At 39.5% G+C, this 22,790-nt stretch overlaps 1 protein-coding gene across 1 annotated transcript; it reads left to right on the forward strand.

Annotated features, from left to right (window-relative positions):
- The first annotated feature begins 6,547 nt into the window (after positions 1-6,547).
- LOC120728450 (vesicular glutamate transporter 1-like) lies at positions 6,548-22,009 on the forward strand. Its single transcript, XM_040023368.1, has 13 exons — positions 6,548-7,002; positions 12,777-13,029; positions 14,047-14,165; positions 14,264-14,378; positions 14,482-14,569; positions 14,687-14,773; positions 16,326-16,462; positions 16,929-17,078; positions 18,156-18,288; positions 19,018-19,128; positions 19,250-19,377; positions 19,477-19,546; positions 19,672-22,009. The coding sequence occupies exons 1-13, from the start codon at positions 6,941-6,943 to the stop codon at positions 19,962-19,964; spliced, it is 1,746 nt and encodes a 581-aa protein (XP_039879302.1). The 5' UTR covers positions 6,548-6,940; the 3' UTR covers positions 19,965-22,009.
- The last annotated feature ends 781 nt before the right edge of the window (positions 22,010-22,790 follow it).

Here is a 22,790-nt window from a genome sequence, read left to right on the forward strand (position 1 = left end):
TTAGTTTTTTATAATAACTTTGTTAATCATTGCAGTATATCACACAGTCAGTTAAACTTCGGAGATATCAGTCTGTGCAGTTAGGAAGCATAAACCATAGTGACTCCATTTCACCTGATGCACTTGAGCGACTGCAACAAAGCAGTCTTTAAAATGTTTTAGCAGGTGCTGGACACAGACGATCTTCCTGGCTGATTTCTGCTGAGGACTCAAATCAGCAACAGGAGCAGCAGTATCTGGTCTTGCAGGAGGAGCAGTGCCAGTGTGCATACCTCTCTAGACAATGATTGACCCATTGCCAAACCGGTCATGCTGGATGATGTTTCAGGGAGTGCTCTGCCATATTATTAATCATGAATTTGCTCTCATCTGTGAAGAGAACAGCATTCCTTGGCTGGACTGAAAGCTCTGGTGTTCTCTGGTGAAAGCCAGTGAAGCTACATGGTGGTGCTGGGCTGTGATCGCGTGTCCCACTAACGGACGTTAAGACCTCGTGACACAGTCATAGAGTCTGTTTCCCACAATATGGTCTGAAACTTGAGTAGCCTGCTGGAGGTCATTTTGTGGCGTTCTAGAAGTGCTCCTCCTTTTCTTCATCACACAAACGAGTACATATCGGTTCTACTGCCCGGTTGATGCCCTTCTGCTGCTCTGTCCAGCTACTCTAGTGTACTGGCCCATCTCCTTATTTCTTCCACACTCTTGAGAGTGTGCTCAGAGACACAGCAAACCTTCTTGTGCCATGATAGGTGGCGCTGCACTACCTGTGCTACCTGAGTGTGCTGCAAAAACCATTTCATCCAACCAGCAGCAAAAAAAGAGACACAGCTCTGAGCTGTGACCAAACCAGGCTCACACAGCTGCTGCTTGGATCACGAGGGGCAACCAATCAGGAGAAAGTTGGACTGAAGGGAATAAAAATTAGCAAATAAACTAAGGTGTAAAGGTGTATGAGAAAAATAAACATTATAATTAACTGTAAATCATGCAAAGCAACTCATGTATGAGTTAGAAAGACAATGTGGAGCTGGAAGCAGGCGTAATAACTCCACCTTTATGATTGTGCATGCTTTCTACTTTCTACATTATTTAGCATCTGTCTGAATCACTACAGATGATGAAAGAATACATGAATTTCACAGACACCTTTTTAATGTTCATATTTGTCCAGACTCTTCCAGACTTTGTGCATAGCAGTAGTTTCAACGCTGTTCTGTACGATTTATGCAGTTACTTAAAAAAAATATCTATTAGAGAATAATACTAGCAAATAGGTTGATATTTTGAACTTTCACAAGTCATAGTAATGGAAAAAAGATATCTGTGTCTACCTGAACCTAGCACTTGCCACATGTATATGCTTGGGCGTGCTCACGTATGTCCCCTTGGAAATATTCAGTGTCTGGGGACTTCAGTTGTCTTGGATGCAGTCTCAGCTCAGTTGTTGAGAGAGGCAGGGGGGAAGGGACCAACGCCCAACTCTGAGAAAAACGGCAGCCTTGGTTTGACCTCAGGTAAGCACAGATAATTTATCTTAAATATTATTATTTTGTCACAGTAAGTGAATATTTGATAGACAGTTAAATGGTTCCAGATATGTGTTTTTAAAGCAGGAATGGGTCTGGTTTACAACATGAAAATTATTACTGTAGAAGAAAGCATCTGCAGTTCTCTTTTGATCATTTGAGTTTGTCACCATAACTGTTGTACAATGCACAGTATTGCACAAAAGTCTTGAATTATCCCTAATTTCTTTATATTTTGTTAGGAAAATTGGAAATAGTTGCAGTAATCTACTGAAACACTTGCAAACAAGTATACAGAGCACAGTTTGTACAATTCAAATGTGCGTGAAAGCCAATATTTGTCTTGGACACCTTTATTCTTCAACACAGGCTGAAGTTTTCCTGTAATTTCTTTAAGTAGTCTTCAAGAATAGTTCTCCAGGGTTCTTGAAGAACATTCAAAGCTCTCCTTTGAATTTTGGCTACCTTTTGTTCCATTTCTGTCAAAAGGATCCCACACTACTTCAATAATGTTGAGGTCCGAGCTCTGGGGAGGCCAATCCATGACTGATAGTGTTTCAATGTGTGTTTTTCTATCCAGTTATGCTTTGGCAGTATTTCTGGGATCACTGCCATGCTAAAAAAATGAATGCTCCATAAAACCTGTTTCCTGATTTTCAGACCAGTTCTTGTGTGGTTTGGCGTCCCTCAGAATTTATCTTGACTGCTAATCATCTGCTATGGGCATTCTTTTAGGTTTGGCACTTTGTCTGTTCTTCAATTTGTCCTCAAAAGTCTCCTCACAATTCTTAAGCACATACTGCAGATTATCTGCCAGGTTTTTAACCAATAACACTGAGAATCCCCCGTTTGGTGCAAAAATACAATTTTATGCCTGTCAAACTCTTTTAGCCTTGGCATTAAAAAAAAAAGATCCAACTAAAGAAATGGGAACAAATTAAAAACTACTAGTAATAAAGTGTTAAAAGATTCAGTGTAAGTTGTGTGTTATTTGTAGACAAGACACTGGTTCATCCATTGAGTCATGTGCCTTTTTATGGTTGAATGAGTCATAGGTCACTGTTAAAAGGCTTACCAAATGAACAAAAACAGGTCAGGTACACAACTGGACTGAAAGTGAGTGAAAAACCAAAGAAAAACTTTGAAAGACCTTCAGAAAGCCTGAAGAACTATTGCTCAAGAAACCAAAACATAAACAAAAACAAGAGATGATTCAACACTTTTGCACAGTAATGTATATGTTTCACTTTTAACATGAGTAAGATGCAGACTAATGAAGCAAAGGTTTTGTGTTTTATTATTATTTTTATTATAAGCATTGTTTTTATTTGTAGGTGTACTCATAGATGACCAACATGGCGTGCCTGGCGGCTCTGTATCTCCTGTTGATATTTCCACTGAGCAGCTCCCAGAGCACGCTGGAGTCTGAGCAGAAAATCAGCGCCCATAAGGCCCCAGGAGCAGCTCCTCCTCCTCCACCTCCACCCCCACACATAAGGGACCTACTCCAAAAGGAGGAAACCAATAATTTAAACGCAATGCGGACATGTAAGTGTGTAAACACTGGTGAAGAGAGCTTCATGTTCACTGCCATCCAGCAGTGAGACAAGATAATTAGTTAAAAATTGTACCATGTAAATCCATGTAAATTCTTCCTTTAAAAAAAAAAAACTTGAACAATTTTTTTTAGATTAAATAAGTATTACTCAAAGTTAGATATATACTTTTCAACAGGAGTGTATGGCCCTAATATCATCATGATATCACCTTTGGTTAGGGTTAATAGGAAAGCATCAATATGAGCCATGTCAGGCTGGGCAGAGCACAACGTGTGCAGGGTTACACCGTTGTAGGGATCACTACATCTTTTCAAGACAGACAGGAAGAAAAGGGGAGCAACAGCAATGACCAGCCGACGCTTGTTTGTCAGCTTCAGTCTGCACTTTAATGCATTAACACTGCAGTGTTCTGTGTGAGTATATGGAAAGTTCAATGTTTTCAGTAAGAGCTTACAGACTGCAGATTGATCCATGCTATGATTAACTGAAGTGCTGTCAAGTGCATTTCAAGTTCACTCCACTGATGTTTTGTTATATAAAAATAATATGTTTTCTATTACAATGTGATGCTGCTTATAGTTCAATTTAAAAAGTACAGGCTGACTAGTTTGGACAACACAGAAGAGTTTACATTAACTTCAAGTAATTGGAGAGATGGAAGAAAGTTAAGTTATACCCACTGAAAATATTTGAGTGGCTCAGTTTGGACAGCTAAATGTAAAGTGTTTATAATCAAATGGCACATGTATTGTTTGAAAAATTAGACTTCTGGTAACTTTTTAGGATTTTTATATTGCAGTTGCTTGAATTTGCAGTGCTAAATGCTGAATTCCTGTCTAGCTCAATTTTAAAAGGATTTTTACGTGAAAGCTCTGATGAACACCGTCTTGTGTTTGTGCCTCTGCAGATGCCCTTGTAGACAAAGATAACGCCAAAGTGGGTCTGTTCATCGCAGCAGCCATGGGAACATTTGCTCTGATGGCTGCAGTGTACTGCATCTACAACAAGTTCTACACCAAACAGCAGTACATGCACACCCAGCTCAACAACGACCCAGGTAGCTTTGATTGTTTCTGAGGTAGAACCATGTTCAATTTGAGTGGGAAACAGAAATGATCAGAACCTGTGTGGCAGCATGTGAAACTATTCCTGAGAGACTGTCAACAGCAACACTTATAAGACACTTATAAATTATCATCAGCGGGAAAATTACTCTCTCATCTTTTCTGTCTGATTTGTTGATAGCAAAGCATTTCCTGTTTGCTGCTGTTTAGAGGCAAAGTGATGCTTTAGTGTGTGGAAATGCAAATCTGTAATTTATACGCCATAAACAAGACTGATTATGTTTGATTTTCTGTTGTTTTGGAGTCTTGTCCTTACATTATCTTAAGGCTAAAATCTAAAAAAGCTTTTCTATTTAAAGAAAACTTTTAAAAGTGCATCTTATTTTCTGTCTGCAGACACAGACTCCCTGGACCCTCCCCCTGTGTTCTTTCACGCCTCCGTCAGCTCCGGTGTAATGGACCTGCAGAAAGCCGGTTACGGCTCCCTCTCGGACACTCCATCCATAATTTCTGTCCCACCCAGTCTGTCCCCTCCTCCGTCTGCCATGCCCCTGCCTGCCCTCTTCCTCTCCTCTCGCTCTCTTAGAACTATATCAGCAAAGGATCTGGAGAAGAGTTACATATGACATGCTTGTGCAGGTTACTGTTTTTGAATGATGGATAAGGGAGCAGTTACAGTTATTTGAATGTTTGTGTTGTTTTTTTGTACACATAGACTCATTTTTGATTTTACTCAACAGCAGTAAAATAAAGAGGAAACTAAGGCACAGCTTAGCGATATAATATACGGCACCTTCACATCCAGTTCTGTTAATGTTAATCATGACTTCCTTTACCCTCACTGCCCATTATTCTCATTCACAGTCATATGCATGAACTGTAGTCATTTTTGCTGTGTTTTTGTTTATTACACATAATAAACTAGATATTTCCAGCATCTTATCAAAGCTGCACCACCCTCTAATTAGAAAATAAACTCTCCAAATTTAAAAAAATATATGTCTTTTGAGTTTTGTGATAAACAATTACAGCTCCATTAATTCATGAGCTGCAGTGCAAGTTTAACTAATGACTTAAGCAAAATAAACCCAACACGCCTGATTTAATCTGTGCATGTTAAAGGGATACAGACTCTTGGACTGGGAAAGGTGTTTTGCCTCTTTAAAACTATCTTGACTACTGTTTCAGAATTGATATTTTATGTATAATACTTTATATTTGATGATTTTGAAAATATAAAGTTAGGTACATCTTTAATATTTAGATAGTAAGAAGATTTTCTATAGTGTCTCTGCACACCACCACAGTGGTTCCTACATCAAACAACCAAGATGTGATTGAATTGCAGACTTTCAGCTTTAATTCAGGGGTTTAACAACCATAAATAACATTACACTTAGAAAATTCAAGCCAAACAAAGTTCAACATTTTCAGGGGCTGAAGATTAATGACAGACTTTTAAGCAGTTTTCACTGGAACTGTCAAAGAGATGCTGGTTAATATGAAGGAAGTCATTGTTGGGTTGGAAAAAAAAGCCCAAATAAATCTATCAGAGAAGCAGCAACAACTTTATGAGTGGCCAAATCAACAATCAGGCACAGTTATACAACAATGAACGCAATGGCGAGTTTCTCAAGGTAAAGAAATGCCACGAAACTGCTTCTCAGTCAGTTGTCAAGTTACATCTGAGCCTCTAAAAATGAGGGACTGTTTATAAAAAGGGCTACTATTGTCCAAATCCTCATGAACCTAGCTGTATATGCAGCACTTCCAGTGTAAAGAGACTGGAAGATAAAATCAATACTGACACTTTTGTTGATGGACAAACGAAAATGTGATTTTAAAAGACCGACCCACATACATAAAATACTTCAATGCAGTTTTTCTTTTTCCACTTTTTCTATCTACAGTATACAGTTACATTAAGCCTGTTTTACGCTAGTTTAAACATTTCTATATGTAAAAAAAAATGTCTCGAAAAGAAAGCAGCTCGCCAATACGCACCAAATAAGTGACTCCATTAACTTATAATGACATATAGCAGCCCTGCCTCTGTCCCTGCTGTTAAGGTGCAGATCATGAAGAGATCAAGACTCGCCTCCTCCATTTGTGATGTTCTATTGATTTTCAATCCTTCTAAAATTTATTTCTGGTCATAAACGCGAAAAAACCTGCAATCTAATCCACAACCACTGTCCCGAGGTGAGTCTGCGTACCTTCTTACAAATACCCAGAAACTCTATTAATATTCTTGGTGGGACAGTGTTTACACTAACTCCCCATTCAAGGCTTGTGCAGTCCAAGAATAGCCGCGGCTTGGATAGTCGGTGCTTAAAACGAGGAAGGAAGTGCCGTATACCTTCCTCTCACTACACACTTGGAGAGATTAGCGGCAGCAGTAATCTGTTTCAGGACCATGGCTAGAGACAACGTTTGGATATGAATCTTATCGAAAGTTGCCTACGACTCTCTGTGAACCTTTACGGACACCAAACAGTGTGACGAAGTTTGTTTGGACAGGGTATCCGGAAAAGTGGGGCTGAACATGCATATTCGACTGGTTTTATATAAAGGGACTTGAAGGAGGCTCAGTCAAATCTCTGGACAGTCTGTCGCTGATTACGAGTCTCGTTTCACATGAAAGCGTGAGTTACGAAAGCTGGTGACCCAACCAAATCGGTTCTTTTAATGTGAGTAAGAAGCAAGAAGCCGGGAAGCAGAGGAGAAAGGCTGTGCGCTCAGTCGGGAGCGCGCAAAGACTGCACATTGGGCCGGTCCTGGAGACGTGAGGATGGAGGTCCGGCCGGACAGGTTTAAGGCCGTGGCAGCCAAAACTCTTGGGAAAATATACGGGTATGTAAAATCTCCTCCTCATGGAACAGAAACAGAGCAGAAACATCTGCTGGATGACCTTTAATGTTAAAAAGGAGCTTTGTGTTTAGCGGTTAAGCTGCGGACCTGAGGGGAAGTTCATTCTTACTGATGCTGAAACATGGCCTGTTAGTCTATCAGTGTTTCTATTAAGAAGATTTAAAGAAATATAATGTCCAGAGGCCCGAATCAATAATATGGAAATATGTGTCCGCTTATAAATCTTTCATATAAGAAATGTGTACACAATAACTCGCTGTATGTGGCACTGGCGACTTAAAGTAGCTGATAAGAGATTAAAAAAGAAACCCCAATTAATGTTCAAGCTCTCTTTTATAAGCAGTGTGTATCATTCTTTGTTCCCGAAGAACAAAAAAACGGAATGAAGTTACATTTCAGGCTCAAAATGTTCTCTCAGTGTAAGATGACGCGCTGGATCGATATTTGGATCCATTTCTCCTAAGCTTGCCGTGCTCTTACATTGTCAGATTACAGAGACACTGTGACACCGCGCGCGCGCGCGCGTGTGTGTGTGTGTGTGAGGGAGGGGAGGGGGTGTCCATCAGGAATTTTCTGAAAGACTAATAAAACTCTGTGTTTCACTTTCTACCATTTTTAGAGATTAGACAATGTTGATAATCTGCTCGAATTATTCTTCAAAGAGGAACTGTGTGTTTAGCGTAAAGCAGGCCTAAGAAGCCGGTCATCTCACATCTCATTGGTAGACAGTAACCTCTTTCAAAAAAACAGCTATTTTGTCATAAGAACTTGTTATATATCGGTTATAATAACAGAAAAACAGACATTTAAGAACTCGGTATCATTTCAATGACTTATTGGGACACTTTTATAGGTTTATAGCGACAGTGCAACCAATTCCGTTGACACTCGGTGGCAAAAAACAAAACAAAGCAAAAACCTTCATTGGGCACTCCTGAGAAGTAGCGTGTAAGAACCTGGGCAGTTATCTGATAGCAAGAAACTCATAGGTGGACTCCCCTTTCTTTCTCTCGGGATTTGATGCAGCGTCTAAACACTTAAATCCCCTCCAGAAATAGCATCTCCCCGTCCAAGCTGTCGGCCCACGTAAATCCCTGCAGGGCGTACACCTTGGCCACGTCTGTCTTTCTCTCTAGTAGCCAGATAGTTTGTCATCTTGTCCCTCGCCCGCGCACCCCCCCCCCTTCATAGCCGGGATTAGGACACCCGACCTGCGGCAGAGAGCGCAGGTCATCTCACTGGAGCGCACTGCTCTCACGTGCTCCCGTCTGTACCTGGCTGCTTTGCGTAAAAGGCTCACCGGCCTGCTTGACCGCTCCGCCTCTCCGCACGCGAAATCCGCACCTTACATTCGAAAATGACTCTTTATTTAATTGTTGTAAATGACTAAACCTTTAGCCTGTTTTATTATACAACTCTCCGCCTGATGTTTACTTCTCAGGCGTCATCTTCTTCTTTTCAAAGTTGATTAGCGCAAATTAGCAGTCACGCGATCGTCTGTGATTTCAGTCAGTGATCATAGTAGACAGCTGGTGCTTGTCTTTATTTTCAGGTTAAGCAGGAATTTGACTCAAAGACACTCTGGATCTCTTATTTATCTCAGGTTTTATCCTCAAAACATTTACCTGGAAAACTCGTTCCTCGCGAGTATTTTATGATTAACTCTCTAATACTTTTTCCTTCGTCCGTTATAACTGCCATATGAGCGGATAGAGGATATTTTAACATTTTATATTAGGAGACTTAGTTCACTAAGTTTGTATTAATGCCATGGAGCATTTTCAGCCCATCAACTTTCTCTTATCTAATCAATTCTTCCAAGGTGTCCGAGCTGGGGGTCTGCCCTACATTTGTCCTTGATGTATGAATTAAGAGATTAACCCGCTGACGGAACTGTGCATTGATTTAGGAAATATAGAATTCAGCTCTGCTATACTCCAATATTCAGAACTTTTACTTTTTTGGGATTGAGTTCAATTGTTCCACAGGAATGATTCAATCTGGGCTTTTCTACAAGGTGTAACGGGAGAAAGGGAGAGAAGGTCAGGGAGCTTTTAGGGATTACGACGGATTTTCCTTAACCTGGAGTCAGTCATGAAAAGTCACTGCAACTGATACAGTATAAAATTAAAAATATAGTGGCCCTTTATAATAAAGTCCTTGACCTATAGTATAATTTGTCAAAATGCTTTCACCACAATTTGTCTAGGGTGTAATATTCAGTATCGAAAATACTAACTGATTCCAAATGAGTCTAAAATGTCAGTGCAGCAGAGCAAGGAGGTTTTAAAGGAAACGAGACCTGCATTTTGAAGTGTTGAACACCTTTAGATTAATTTAGAAGGAGGCACAATTTATAATGTGACTATTTCTAATATAATACAAAACTTTAAGGCAATACAAACACGTTTTCATTCTTTAGACACTGTTGCAGCAGTTTTGGCTGTATGGCGTAATCTCCCCTTTTCAGATTGTCCATATTTTGTTGCATTATACTTCATTTATTGTGTTTTCTGGTGGACATACCTTCTAAAGAAATGACTTGGAGTGCCCCCTTAATCAGATAGGACAACTCTGAAGCATATTAGATCTTGCGCACCAAAACAATGTGTAATTAGAATGAAAGAAGGGGTGTTTATGATATTCTATTATGCACATTATGCCCTTAACAATAATGTGCAATTGCAATGTAAGAAGAAGAAACATCATTGGCTGTTTCTTCTAAAATACCCAAAATATGTTAATTGCATAGAAATGCTCAGTGTTAATAATACCTTTCCTTTTAAAATGTCAGTTGTGTTTTGAGATGCTTAAAAATGACAAAAATTACATGGTAAATGTTGATAAATTACATCATAAGTAGAGAGAGCTTTACTGTAAAGTGAGACCGAAAGCACTACAAGTGTACAGCCAGTGGAAAAAAAACTACATATATGGACACTAGGGAAATAAACTGCTGTAAAATAAGACAGGACTGCTGTGAATTATGTGTGAGAATATGTGTGAGTCAGAGGAGATGCCGGTAAGGAGCAGAGTTAAAGATGAAAAGGAGACGGGAAGAAAGACGAGAGAGGCCAGCCCAGACAGAAATAGTCCAAGAGAGCCAGAGATATTAATAATTTAACAACGAAAATCATTAATATTTGATCGGTGTTGAAGATTGTTGGAACCCCTGCTTACAGTTACCAACAGAGCATGTTTTATAACGGCATAGCTGTTTTCAATCGTGTTGGTATTTTGTATGAATGTTCTGGACAGATTTGTTGGCAGGAACACAAATGGCCTCACAGCAGTTCTCTGGTAATAACCATGTCATTTTAAAGTCTGCAGGAAATATATTACATAGCGTGATATAAACAACTGCCTTAACTCCAGGGCCTACACAACAGATGTACTTATAAAAGCTTTTGCCACTAGATGAACAAGCTCTAAATGTTGTTGAATATCGCAAGTATGACACACAGATTTACTCACAACAAAAAAAGAGATCTGGGAAGTGTTTTGACCTGAGGTGTTTTGTCATATGTCCTAGTCACTTCTGCGATTTCCTTTGTTTGTCAACCTTCAGTGACCTTAGATAAAAATACACTTAAATCTAGGAAAAAAATATTACAGCATCAGAATCATAAGAATCACTTAAATGTGCCATCAGGACTGGGGCTTTTTGTACAAAATTCAGCGTGTGAAAGGTTATTTTGTGTGCATATTTTGATTTGGATAATTTTATCAGCTTTGTTTGTGTTTGGTCTTGAATGTCTCACGCCATCCTCCAGTCTCCTTAATAATTACAATGATCACAATGTCTGTTTGGTTAGGAAGAGTATGGTGATGCATCAGAGGTTCACTGTGATCACATTTACCACAGCGACGTATACAACAGTGGAAGAAGTTTTCAAATTGCATGGCTGATCCAGGTCAATAGAAGCTGCTCACATGTATATATAAAACCGAAAGGGCAGTGATGTAGTAACTCATCCAGCTCAATGTTTCACAATTTATAAGATACTGCCTGTAAAATGGCAAATGTGACCTTGACACTAACCTTGACCACGATTAGGTGATCAATGTTTTAAGTTTCACTAAAATCTATTCTTACATTTTCAATTCAATTTTATTTATATAGCACCAAATCACAACAAAAGTCGCCTCAAGGCACTTTATATTGTAAGGTAGATCCTACAATAAAACATTCAGAGAAAAAAACCCAACGATCATATGACCCCCTATGAGCAAGCACTTTGGCGACAATGGGAAGGAAAAACTCCATTTTAACAGGAAGGGGGGGGACGACCATCTGCTGTGATTGGTTGGGGGCAGAGGAAGAAGAAGAGAAGAGAGCCAGAGATTAATAACAAGTGTGATCTGACTAACGCTCTAACAGGCTAGACCAACGGCATCATGAACTCATTGGTCCTTTAGCTGGATGAGCTAAAAACTGATCTGTCACTTCCTACTTGTCCACCTCTGAAACATGAAACAATACAGAGAAACTATTGTGGCTTTTAAATGCACTGACCCTAAGAAGATAAAACTGGATATAGTTATACATCCAATATAAATTAGATTTTATTGATACTTTTATTGATTATTGCCTCCATGATTGCTTTTTTGTCACTGTTTCACTGAAGTGTTTGTTGCATTCCATGTAATCATACAATGAATGTGATTTACAGTATCATAACCTGCTCTAGTCTTTTCCTAACCTGTCAAAATTGTGGGTAATTAAAAATCAGGAAGAGTCGGTTATGAATGCTAATCTGGTTCATTTAATCTCCTTTCGTTCAGTACAAGTTGTCAAAGAAAATATTCCCATGATCTCTGCTCTACATTTGCACAGTTGATTTTTGGCTAAAAGCTGCAGGTTTGAGTTTGTGGATGTGCTTTGATGAAGTATAGCCATACTCTGTGCATCTCTGCGATTGGAGCTGGACCTGCAGTGGTCTTATCTTACAACTCAGCTTTTCACATGTCATGTTTAATAGATGACTGCTACATTTAGATGCATATTTGATGCTTGTCGGAGGCTGACAGTCCGTGTGGTTTCTAAGGGTTTTGCAGTGAGGCAGAAGAGCAGCTTGCTTTAGGCTTTTCTTTTTTGCTGGTTTCTGTGAGGGTGCAGCGCAGAACTCCTGATTGTATTAACTTAATGTGATAAGTTAAAGTGTTAACAGCAGGTCCCAGCAGTGGGATGCTAATGGACATTTGTGCTGACTGTGATTTTTTTTTTTTAAAGATGCTTGACTTAGCAGTCAAACAGACACCCAAGAGGACTGTCTGAACATCTAAACCCACTCACTTTCATCAGGCCAAGTTGTCAGCCAACAAGCTTGTCAGGATCTGTTTTCACTGTGCCAGCAGGAGATTGGAAAACCTCAGGCCCACTTACTGATTCCTCCGAAGTTAAATCAATGACATGCATTAGGCTTTCAGGACTTAGTAACTGTTGAACCTAGTTATTTCCTGTCACTTATGAATCATTGTTTAGCTTAAATAAATCAGTAAACAATACTATCTGCTAGTAGAAAGCTTTTTGAAATGGCTCATTTGCATGCAAGAGTGTTTTGTTGTGTATTTTCAAGGTTATTTCTTTAGCAAGTTATGCTTAAGAGATAAGAAATACAAATATTTTTGTCTTTATTAAAGAATACAGCTTATCTACCCCCTCTTCAAAGATAACTTGTTAGATTTGTGATACAGGAACAATAAAGTGACCTAAATGTAGATGACACTTTTAATCTACCCACTTTTCCTCTCAGAGCTATCGAGAAGAAACAGGAAAATGGCGAGACCATCGAGCTGTCGGCAGAGGGCCGGCCAGAGCTGGTGGAGGAGAAGGAGATGCCTGTGGTGGACTGCACGTGCTTCGGTCTGCCCAGGCGCTACATCATCGCAATCCTCTCTGGCATTGGTTTCTGCATCTCCTTCGGTATCCGGTGTAACTTGGGCGTGGCTATCGTCAGCATGGTCAACAGCCACACCATCTTCAAAGACAACAAGGAGGTTATAGTGGTGAGTGACAGCAGATGAGTCTGAGTTAATGTTAAATTCTCCCCTGAAGTGACATAGCCAAATTACATATTGTGTAATATGACTGTTTATGTTTATGTTGTTTTAAGATTGTTTTGGCCATGGGGGGTTGTGCTAGGTACCCTACATATGACTATATATGTCCAATGGACTCATAAAATGCTGAGTTAGGATTTAACAACATGAGAAAATGTTACACTGACTGGAATGATAAAACACGAGTAAGCGTACCAAAGTGTCACATTATTAAAACTAACACAGCAGTACTTTCATGAAAATGATTTCTCTCTGTATTATCACCTGAAGGCAGCACCTCCTATGATCCCAAGCTAACTAGTCATAAAGGGAAGAGCTAATTTCCGCAACTAACCAGGACTGAACAATGCAGGCATCCTAAAAACCAACCCACCAAATCAAACAAAGTCAGAGTAAAAACAAAATACTGGCTATGAAAAAGGTTTATTCCAATTCCAGCTGTTTGATATAATTAGATATTAAGTATCGGACCACGCCTCCAAACACGCTGCTTCCGGTTTTCATCCCCCTTCATCCCCCAGTTCTACAAGCTATTCTCTCTTGTTTACGTGTCTCACCCTCCCTCCCCTTTTCAGTTCTTTAAATTCTTCAATGCTATTTATCTGCCAGGCCTGGGAGCCGCCAGCAGTTCCCTTCGAGGGCCCCCCCAAACCGCAGCTCAATTCATGTCCAAGCATTCACCTTTACCTACTTTAATGTTGTCAAACCTAACATGAGGACGTGGGCCCAGCTAGTGAATGTTTGATATAGTTGAGAGATCTGGTGGAATACTTGTGGCTGGTCAGCAGATGTCAGTAGTGGTCAGCATCTGGTTTTTTATGGTTCTTATTTACTGTTAATTATCTAATGTCCACTTTTAGATGATGTTAAATACAGTCTTTCTTTTGAGAAGTGAAAGAATAACTCATCTGCACATATCCAGATATGATTTTAAATGATGTGTCTTACTGTGTGTCCCAACAGAAAGCACAGTTTGACTGGGATCCTGAAACGGTGGGAATGATCCACGGTTCATTCTTCTGGGGATACATTGTAACTCAAATCCCAGGAGGGTTCATTTGTCAAAAGTTTGCAGCAAACAGGTCTGTTAACCTCCTGCACCGTGCAAGGAATAATCAGCTTTTGTCGCACAGCATATTCAATGGGGTAATTTCTTCTTCGTGTTTTGTTTCTTTTTCAGGGTGTTTGGCTTTGCTATAGTGGCAACATCTTTCCTGAACATGCTCATTCCTACAGCAGCTCGTATGCACTTTGGCTGCGTTATCATTGTCAGGATCTTTCAAGGACTTGTGGAGGTGCTTCTCTCTCCCCTGAAGTGCAATGTGCTTCTGTTTACATAATGCAGTTGAGATTATTTACAATCATGCAAATTCCTACATTCTACTCCTATTCCCACAGGGAGTTTCATACCCGGCATGTCATGGTATTTGGGCCAAATGGGCACCACCTCTTGAAAGAAGTCGCCTGGCAACAACAGCCTTTTGTGGTGAGTCCGTGATCAGTGGCCCTGCTCTGCCTGCAAACAATGTGTGATAGATTAAGACAATTAACAACAAATATATCTAAACAATATCAAAATAAAATCAATATTTTCCTGTTTTAGGTTCTTACGCTGGTGCTGTGATTGCCATGCCATTAGCTGGAATCCTAGTCCAGTACTCAGGATGGTCATCTGTCTTCTATGTGTATGGTAAGACGCCTTTAACCTGGGCCTCATTTCAAACCCTTCAGTTTGGAATGAATATGCATTTTTTTAATAAGCTAACTGTTGTTGATACATGAAAATGCGGATGCTTGCGACGACACTGAACGCACACAGTAGAACCTCACTCATAATGAAACTGTGAGAAAAGGAAAACCACAACAGACCAGCGCCATAAATACCAGAAGGATGTAGTCTCATGGTAAAAAAGAAATTACACCACATGTCATGTCAAAACTGTTCTACGTTCGGACACAGTACTGTGGAACGAATCTTGAGCAATGCCTTAGTTCTTTTTATTTTTCGACAGCGCAGCAATTTATTGAAACAGCATATGTGACAAAAACAGTTTTAGTTCAATAGTTCAGTACAATTGTAGCAAAGTTGAAAGTCAATATTTGACTACCTTGATTCTTCGACACACAAAATCTGAACTCTTTGAAGGACATTCAAAGCTCTTCTTTGGATGTTGGTTGCCTTTTGTTTTGTTCTCTGGGGATCCTACATTCCTAATTAATGCTGAGGTAAACTTGGGGAGGCCAATCCACGACTGTGTGTTTTCCCTGTTTCCCTTCTGTCTTCTTGACAGCCACCCTCCCACTGAGACAAACTCTGTTGAAGCTTCAGTGAACAATAGATGGATGTATTTCTTGGGAGCACTTAAAGTCACAGTGTTAGGCATTATTAAGGTATTAGCAAGTGCTTAATTCATTATTTTTGCAGCATTACTCCTCATTAGTTTGACATTCATAAAAACAGATATATTATTATGAATGATATTATGATTATTAGTAGTGATGTAATACCAGTGATAGTTGTACATGATGTAACAATAACAGACAGATAAACATATCTGTATTTATAAAGCACATACTAAGGAGGAGTAATGATATATAAATGTTTAATTAAGCACTTATTTTACCGTGTGACACTTTTATGAAGTGCTACCAACGTTTTTACTCTTTCTTAAGGACTTTCGGATCGCCTTCATTTGCAGATAGTTTTTTTTAGATGTGCCGTTTCCTCTTTTGACCTGCAATTGTCCAGTTTCGGCAAAACTTTTAAAGGAAGCGCTGCACAGCATGCTGAGATATGCTCAGCACATCTCAAGTATTTTGAGTGCTTAAAGATTCAGCAGACGGGTCTTTGCGAATCACTTTGTTGGTGGAAAAAAATATTTTTTTTGTATAGAAATGGAGCAAATTATTTGTACTAGCAATGTGTAGACACAACACTGGTTCATCCCTCGAGTCGGATCAGCTCAGTGTCACGTGGCTTAACAAATAAACACATTCTTCTGAACATAGTCAGGCACGGGTACAAAAACTGGCCTGAAAAGTAACTGACGTCTAAAGAAAAACTCATGAGGGCTAAAGAACTATTGCTCAAGACCACTTTTAAAAGTTACAGCAAAGTCTGGCTACTTGGAAGAAGAATCTAAAGAAATGAGGGGTCTTTGTTTGCACAGTATTGTAATAACAAATGAGTTAGTGTGGAAAAAAATAATCTTTTTTCTCCAATCTGCCTGTTCATTCCCCAGGAAGTTTTGGTGTTATGTGGTATTGCTTTTGGATCCTGGTCTCGTATGAAAGTCCGGCAGCTCACCCCACCATCACCGAGGAGGAGAGGAAATACATTGAGGAAAGCATTGGCGAGTCAGCCCAATTTACAGTAACGGTCAGTACATGCAACAGATTTCTCAAGATCTCTCAATTAAAACACTGCACTTCATTCAAGGGCATTTCATTAGTTTACAGGATTTCTATGAAACCACGTTTAAAAAAACCCTCTTAAAAATAGATGAGTTTATATGCTGATTCAAAGTGAGATAACGGAGATGATAAACAAGCAAACACTGAGTCAGAAGCTCAATTGTTTATCTGTCACAGTGACAGATATAGAAACCCTTTGTTAGCACTCATTTCTGTATCTGCAGTCAAGCAAAACTTAGTTCCTCACACCCTGCTCTGTTGTCGTTTGTGATGCTCGTTTGTTTCAAAGGAAAACATTTAAGAAATTAATTAGTTACGTGTTCAAGCAAAGAGCTGTACACGTTTAAGCAAAGAGCTGTACACGTTTGAGACAAAATCAGCGAACTTCTTTACAAAATCACTAAAATCATCATCACATTTTTCCCTTACAGAAATTCAACACACCGTGGAGGGCCTTCTTTACCTCCATGCCAGTGTATGCCATCATCGTAGCCAACTTCTGCCGAAGCTGGACTTTCTACTTGCTCCTCATCAGCCAGCCTGCTTACTTTGAGGAGGTCTTTGGGTTTGAAATTAGCAAGGTAACATGTGCAGCCGACAAGCAAAAACCTTTCAGCAGTTATATCAGAAAATAAAGGACATCACTGCAGCTTTGGTTGCGTGTCTTGCCACTGCAGTGGTAAATTTAAATGTCCTCATTTGTACCATTGCAGTTTGCACACCTTATATTGACAAGTCATGAAGCACTGACAACAATTTTTCACCTTAATTTATTAAAATTAAATTTTTAAAATTGTGTTATTCTATGGGACATATTTTTTTAATATCAATTCATTTATAGGCTGTTACACTGAAGCATTTCTATTTTAGTGTTATTGATCATTCAAAGCTTTGTCTCATATTAACACATACACCCAATTTAGAATCACTAATTAAATATCCTGTATGTTTGACTGAGGAAACCAGAGTACCAGAAGAACAATGGCTTTAGGGAGGATTTCTAGAGCCATTCTGGCACCATTACAATGGTCTGCACCACCCTGCTGCAAATAAGCAACAGGAAAACTCACAGAGTGCAACTGCCCGTTGACAGGAAATGCTCTCTATGTTCCTTCTGCAGGAAGGATCCTGGACCTTGAATTTTTTATTATAAGATCCTGATGTCAGCCATCGTTCTGATGTCTCAGAGCATTATCTTGACAAAATAAAAAGTGTGTTGTACACCTCTCTCCATGCTTTTGCATATGCTATATCTACACTGCTGACATTTATGTTCAAGCTCAACTTTGACCTTTAATGAACTTAAATTTTTATTTAAAATCTTGGTGAAAAATAAGAGTTTTCTAAATTAGTTTTTGTATTTGAATGTAGTTTGTCTTCCAAAACTGCACCTTAAAGTCTGGAAGAAACTATATGAATATGTACTTTTCTGTGCCTCATAAGCACGTTAGCTTGAGCTCCAGTCCAGGCAGATTATAACTGTAGTGACAGAAGTTGCTGCGATAGAGTGGTGAACAGTCTTGGGTCCAAATGTAAAATATTTCCTTACCCAGGTTTCTGAGAATGTACGTACAATAACATGGCAGAGATCGCACTGTTTGTGCCAACTTCCATGGATGTTTTTCACCTGTTAAGGCTTTTTTCTTGTTTTCATCTAGGTGGGGATATTGTCTGCTCTTCCTCATCTGGTTATGACCATCATTGTGCCCATTGGTGGCCAGCTTGCTGACTATTTGCGATGCAACCACATCATGACCACCACGAATGTCAGGAAGCTAATGAACTGTGGAGGTAAGAAAGAACCAACTAAAGGGAAGGGAAAACAAAAACTTGCATAATTGACAGGACAGAAACAGCCTGGGAAGTCATGGGCAATGTGGACGTGCTCACATCTGTGAAGAATAAGTGGCAAATGCCAGTCAATCGACACAGCACCTGTCTGTGAGCACAGGTCCCATTCAAGGACATCGAGCTCTCATGCCACGCTCATGGACTCTCATTATCTGTGCAGCCTGTAAGGGCTGCAGGTTATGCTTCCAAACTGGACGGACTGACAATGCAATAACTAAGTGCTCCCTTAATTGTTTATGGAGCAGGGTATATATGGTCCTTTAATTTTGAGAGGTTAAATTGGCACATACTCAAAATCTTATATAAAATTATTTGAATTTTATGTTGTTTTCTGCATGCGCTAACTTTGAAGTGAGTCAAGCGACACTGAAGAAACAAGCACAGTAACACGACTGTGGTGAGAAGTCATTTACCACATAAGGCAAATGATGACTCACCAATAACAGAAGCCCTGCCACTGTCCGCTATTTTTACATTGTAGAGAGAAACCAAACAGCAAACACCAAAGTGAAATGCAGAAGCTTGCAAGGCACTTATCTCTAACCAATCGACAAGACTTCCAGGCCCATTCGGTTAGCGAAAAGTGTGAACACAAGGCAACAAAATAAGCACTCACACTGTTATATGTTAAAACTATTTATATGTCTGTTTTTTGCTTGCTTGCATCAGGGTTTGGGATGGAGGCTACCTTGCTGCTGGTAGTTGGTTTTTCACACACAAAAGGCATTGCCATTACATTCCTGGTCCTGGCTGTGGGTTTCTCTGGTTTCGCCATTTCAGGTGAAATATGAAGTGTTCCTTCAAAGATTTTAAGCATAAATGATATGCGACTGAAAGTTAAGCCGCTACATAGTTCTGTTTTTATCACAAGATGGTAATAATATTAATGGTTCCTCACAAGGTTTCAATGTCAACCACCTGGACATTGCACCGCGGTATGCTAGTATCCTCATGGGTATCTCCAACGGCGTAGGCACCTTGTCTGGGATGGTCTGCCCACTTATAGTCGGTGCCATGACAAAGCATAAGGTGAGAACTGTTTCTGAATTTGTGACTCTAACTGATAATAATGTGTGCTTGTAAGTGTAATCAACTTTCTCATGGTTCTCTCTCACGTTTTCCTGGTAGACGCGAGAAGAGTGGCAGGGCGTGTTTCTTATTGCCTCACTCGTCCATTATGGAGGTGTTATGTTCTATGGTATGCATAGTCTCCTTTCTTGTGCTTAACCAGATCAACTACAAAAATTCTGAATGAGGAAAATTCAGCAAAACTCTGTATACTTGTCAGCTATAACAGTCAGTGAGTTTGTGTGTCTGCTGCAGGTATTTTTGCATCTGGAGAGAAACAATCTTGGGCAGAGCCAGAGCAGCTGAGTGACGAGAAATGCGGGATCCTGGACGAGGACGAGCTTGCAAATGAGACGGAAGAACTGTATCGCACCAGCGGTGGAGCGGGCTACGGAGCCACGAACCAGGCATCGGATCCCAACGGAGGGGGCATGGCTGGGGGAGGAGGAGGAGGCTGGGTGTCAGACTGGGACAAAACTGAGGAGTATGTCCAACCAGCCGGAACCAATAATTATCTTTACGGAGGAGAGGGCGACCGAGAGTTATAACGTAAAGCCAGCAGACACAGTTTATCAGCAATGTGGAATTTCACTCAATGGCATTAAAAAACTGGTGGGAATGTGGGGATGGACAATTTTCAGCAGGTCTGACTATTTTATCATAAATTAAGAATTTCACAGAGACTGCACAGTAGAGGTGAAGACAGTAGTAAACGTAAAATGTGTTTGTGCATGAGTGCAGTCGTTATACGCTGTGTGGCAGAATCGTGTCACCGGCCCACCTTCAGACATGTCGGAGGACGGCTTTAGGCCTGGTGTGGCGTTCTTTGATGCTTAGTCATTGTAACTGTAGAAACTGGACTGACATGACATGGATTTCATTTCTATGCCTCTTATTTGTATTTTAATCACTCGTGATTACACATCTTTAGGCGCACAATGATCACACTGACTTTTCTTTTTAGGAGAAATTGATATCTATTGTCAGATTAGTTTCGAAGAAAAGATTTTTCATAGGGGTGGCCAAGAGAGAAACAACCTGCTGTAGGTTTATGTATTAGTCTTCCTAGTCAAATGGTACATTTACTACATAGAATAATAACATATTTGTTTGATTTTTATTTTTCACCCTTATCTGATTTAAAAAACAAAACAAAAAAGATCTGCAACCATCTGTTGAGATACTCTCATTCATGGCAAAACAGGTTTGCTGAAGATATAGTAATTTCTGGATGTAATTTCTCCATTAATATATAGTTGAACATAGCCACCCATGGCCACCCCTTGTCTCTGCCCCTGGCCCCAACAGGTTTTTGGTTGTTTTGTTTTCTTTTTCATTATTGTCCTTAATGTGCACATTTTAGAAAAAAAAATCATGTGCCAATACAACACAATATATAATGTTCTGTAGTATTGGTTTATTCATCCACTGAAAAAGGAACTGAACATCTGCAAATAACACCACATCTGGCTTTCTGGGAAGTCTACATAGACATTTTAGATGCAGTTTTTAACCACTGTATGTAGTGGACTACTACCTTGCCTACTAGCTGTCATACTGTGAAAAAAAGCATATAGGATTAGTTTAAATCTCCAGAACATCAACGTCCTCTTTTAAAATTAGACTCTTAGGTTAGAAACTGTTTTTCTTTCTGTTTCTTTCTGTTTCTATTCTTTCTGTTTCTATTTCTATTTCCAAATAGAAACAGAAAGAAATTTCGCAAAAACAGAATTTTGCTTTGTATGATTAACATCTAATACGTCCTCTATTGGTATTATTTTGTTCTGCTCCATCTGTGTTTGAGGCTGGCATCAGAGGAAGCAGTTTGCTGTCTCCAGTGAAGTGGCAAAGCACAAACAGCACCAAGCTGAGGCTGTGGGATCAGTTTTGTAGCGCTCTCATTTAAAGGTGGACTTTAAATTGAATTCATATGTGTTTAATAATCCATAAAATATCAATTAAAACCAAGACCAGTTAATAAAAATGCTGAAAATCCCAACGGCATTTCTCTGTACAATTTATTTTTGTTAGTAGATGTGGTCATGTATCTAGTTAGTCATTAACTAGTAATGGGATGGTACTGTTTACTGATAGGATTGATATTAAATGTTAGGATTTTTACTATTTCTGTCATTTTTCATTCATTTATTGTTAAATGTTCTGTTCTTAATTATAAACTAAATCTATGTGTAAAGGAATGTGGAAAAATACTGAAGAATAAAGCTTAGAGGTGATAGCTTCCACAGTAGTCACAAATCTTTATATTTGGCAGTTTACCCTTATGCATTGCTGCCATTTTAATGTTTTAACCTTTCATATCAGATGGTACAGAGTACGTCTCGCTATAAGTTCATTATTACGCCTGATTTGTACTCCACTGTAAAACAAAACATCTGTTTATTCCATGTCAGCTCTGATTCATGCATGATTCAGACACTAAGTATGCAGGTCTTAAACATTCCTGACCCTTGGTTTCATGTTACCCCTAATGCTCTGCTCCATCCCAGACAGAATATTGATCACTCAGCTTAACTGTGAGCATTTGGAAATGAAGCGGAAAAATAGATTTTGACGGCACAGCCGGTAAGAAGCACAAAGCCTTGGGGTCTCTAAAATCAGTGGTATCATCATGCATCCATTTGTGATTGAACATATAACATATTATACAGTATATGATACCTGATAAGCATGCAGCACTGCATCCGGTGTAATTTACTTGCCCTATTGCATACCAGTATGAATGTTGTGCAGAGGCAAAGGACACAGTAAAGAATGGACTTAAGAGAGCCTGAAGACCTAAAAAAAAATTATGACAGTAAAGGGTCAGCATTAGCTTTCTATTGAAATCAAATATCTTGTGTGTGTGTGTGTGTGTGTGTAAAACCATTACTGGAACTACTGTAGATTTCCTCTATGATCACAGCAATACATTCTAAGTTTTCAAACCACAAACAACAACAAAACATGACATAGCATATTACCATCGTTCACATTTTATTTAGCACAACCAGTAAGAAATGCAGAAGCAGTGTGTTAAATAACCAACACCCTATTTTTCAGTAGTTTGTAGAATCTCAAGCAGCAGTAACTTGAAGTGTCAACTCACTGGCTGCAAGTTGTCCGTTCTCTGTGGCTTCAAAACAAGCCTAAATCATTACCCCTCCACCTCCGTGCTTGACAATTGGTAAAGTTTTCACATTACTGCAAATTGGATCCTGGTTCAAATAACCTGTGTGGCTCAGACCCCACATTACATCACTTTACATTACAGGGGTTGGGGCTGTGTTCGATAGGGGACAAACATCTTCTCTCTGGTTGTCTGTCCAAAACACATCGTTACAGAAATTGTGTTGCCATATTTTAAAAAGAAGAAA

Source organism: Simochromis diagramma, unplaced genomic scaffold (genome assembly GCF_900408965.1).
Source record: "Simochromis diagramma unplaced genomic scaffold, fSimDia1.1 OVJJ01000208.1, whole genome shotgun sequence".
Taxonomy (NCBI): domain Eukaryota; kingdom Metazoa; phylum Chordata; class Actinopteri; order Cichliformes; family Cichlidae; genus Simochromis; species Simochromis diagramma.

Excerpts from the sequence above, each read along its gene's own strand:
- LOC120728450 (XM_040023368.1), top strand. The coding sequence starts at position 6,941 with ATGGAGGTCCGGCCGGACAGGTTTAAGGCCGTGGCAGCCAAAACTCTT. Across the intron at positions 17,079-18,155 it reads TTGGGTTTGAAATTAGCAAG|GTGGGGATATTGTCTGCTCT; the intron begins GTAACATGTGCA and ends GTTTTCATCTAG. Across the intron at positions 18,289-19,017 it reads GAAGCTAATGAACTGTGGAG|GGTTTGGGATGGAGGCTACC; the intron begins GTAAGAAAGAAC and ends TGCTTGCATCAG.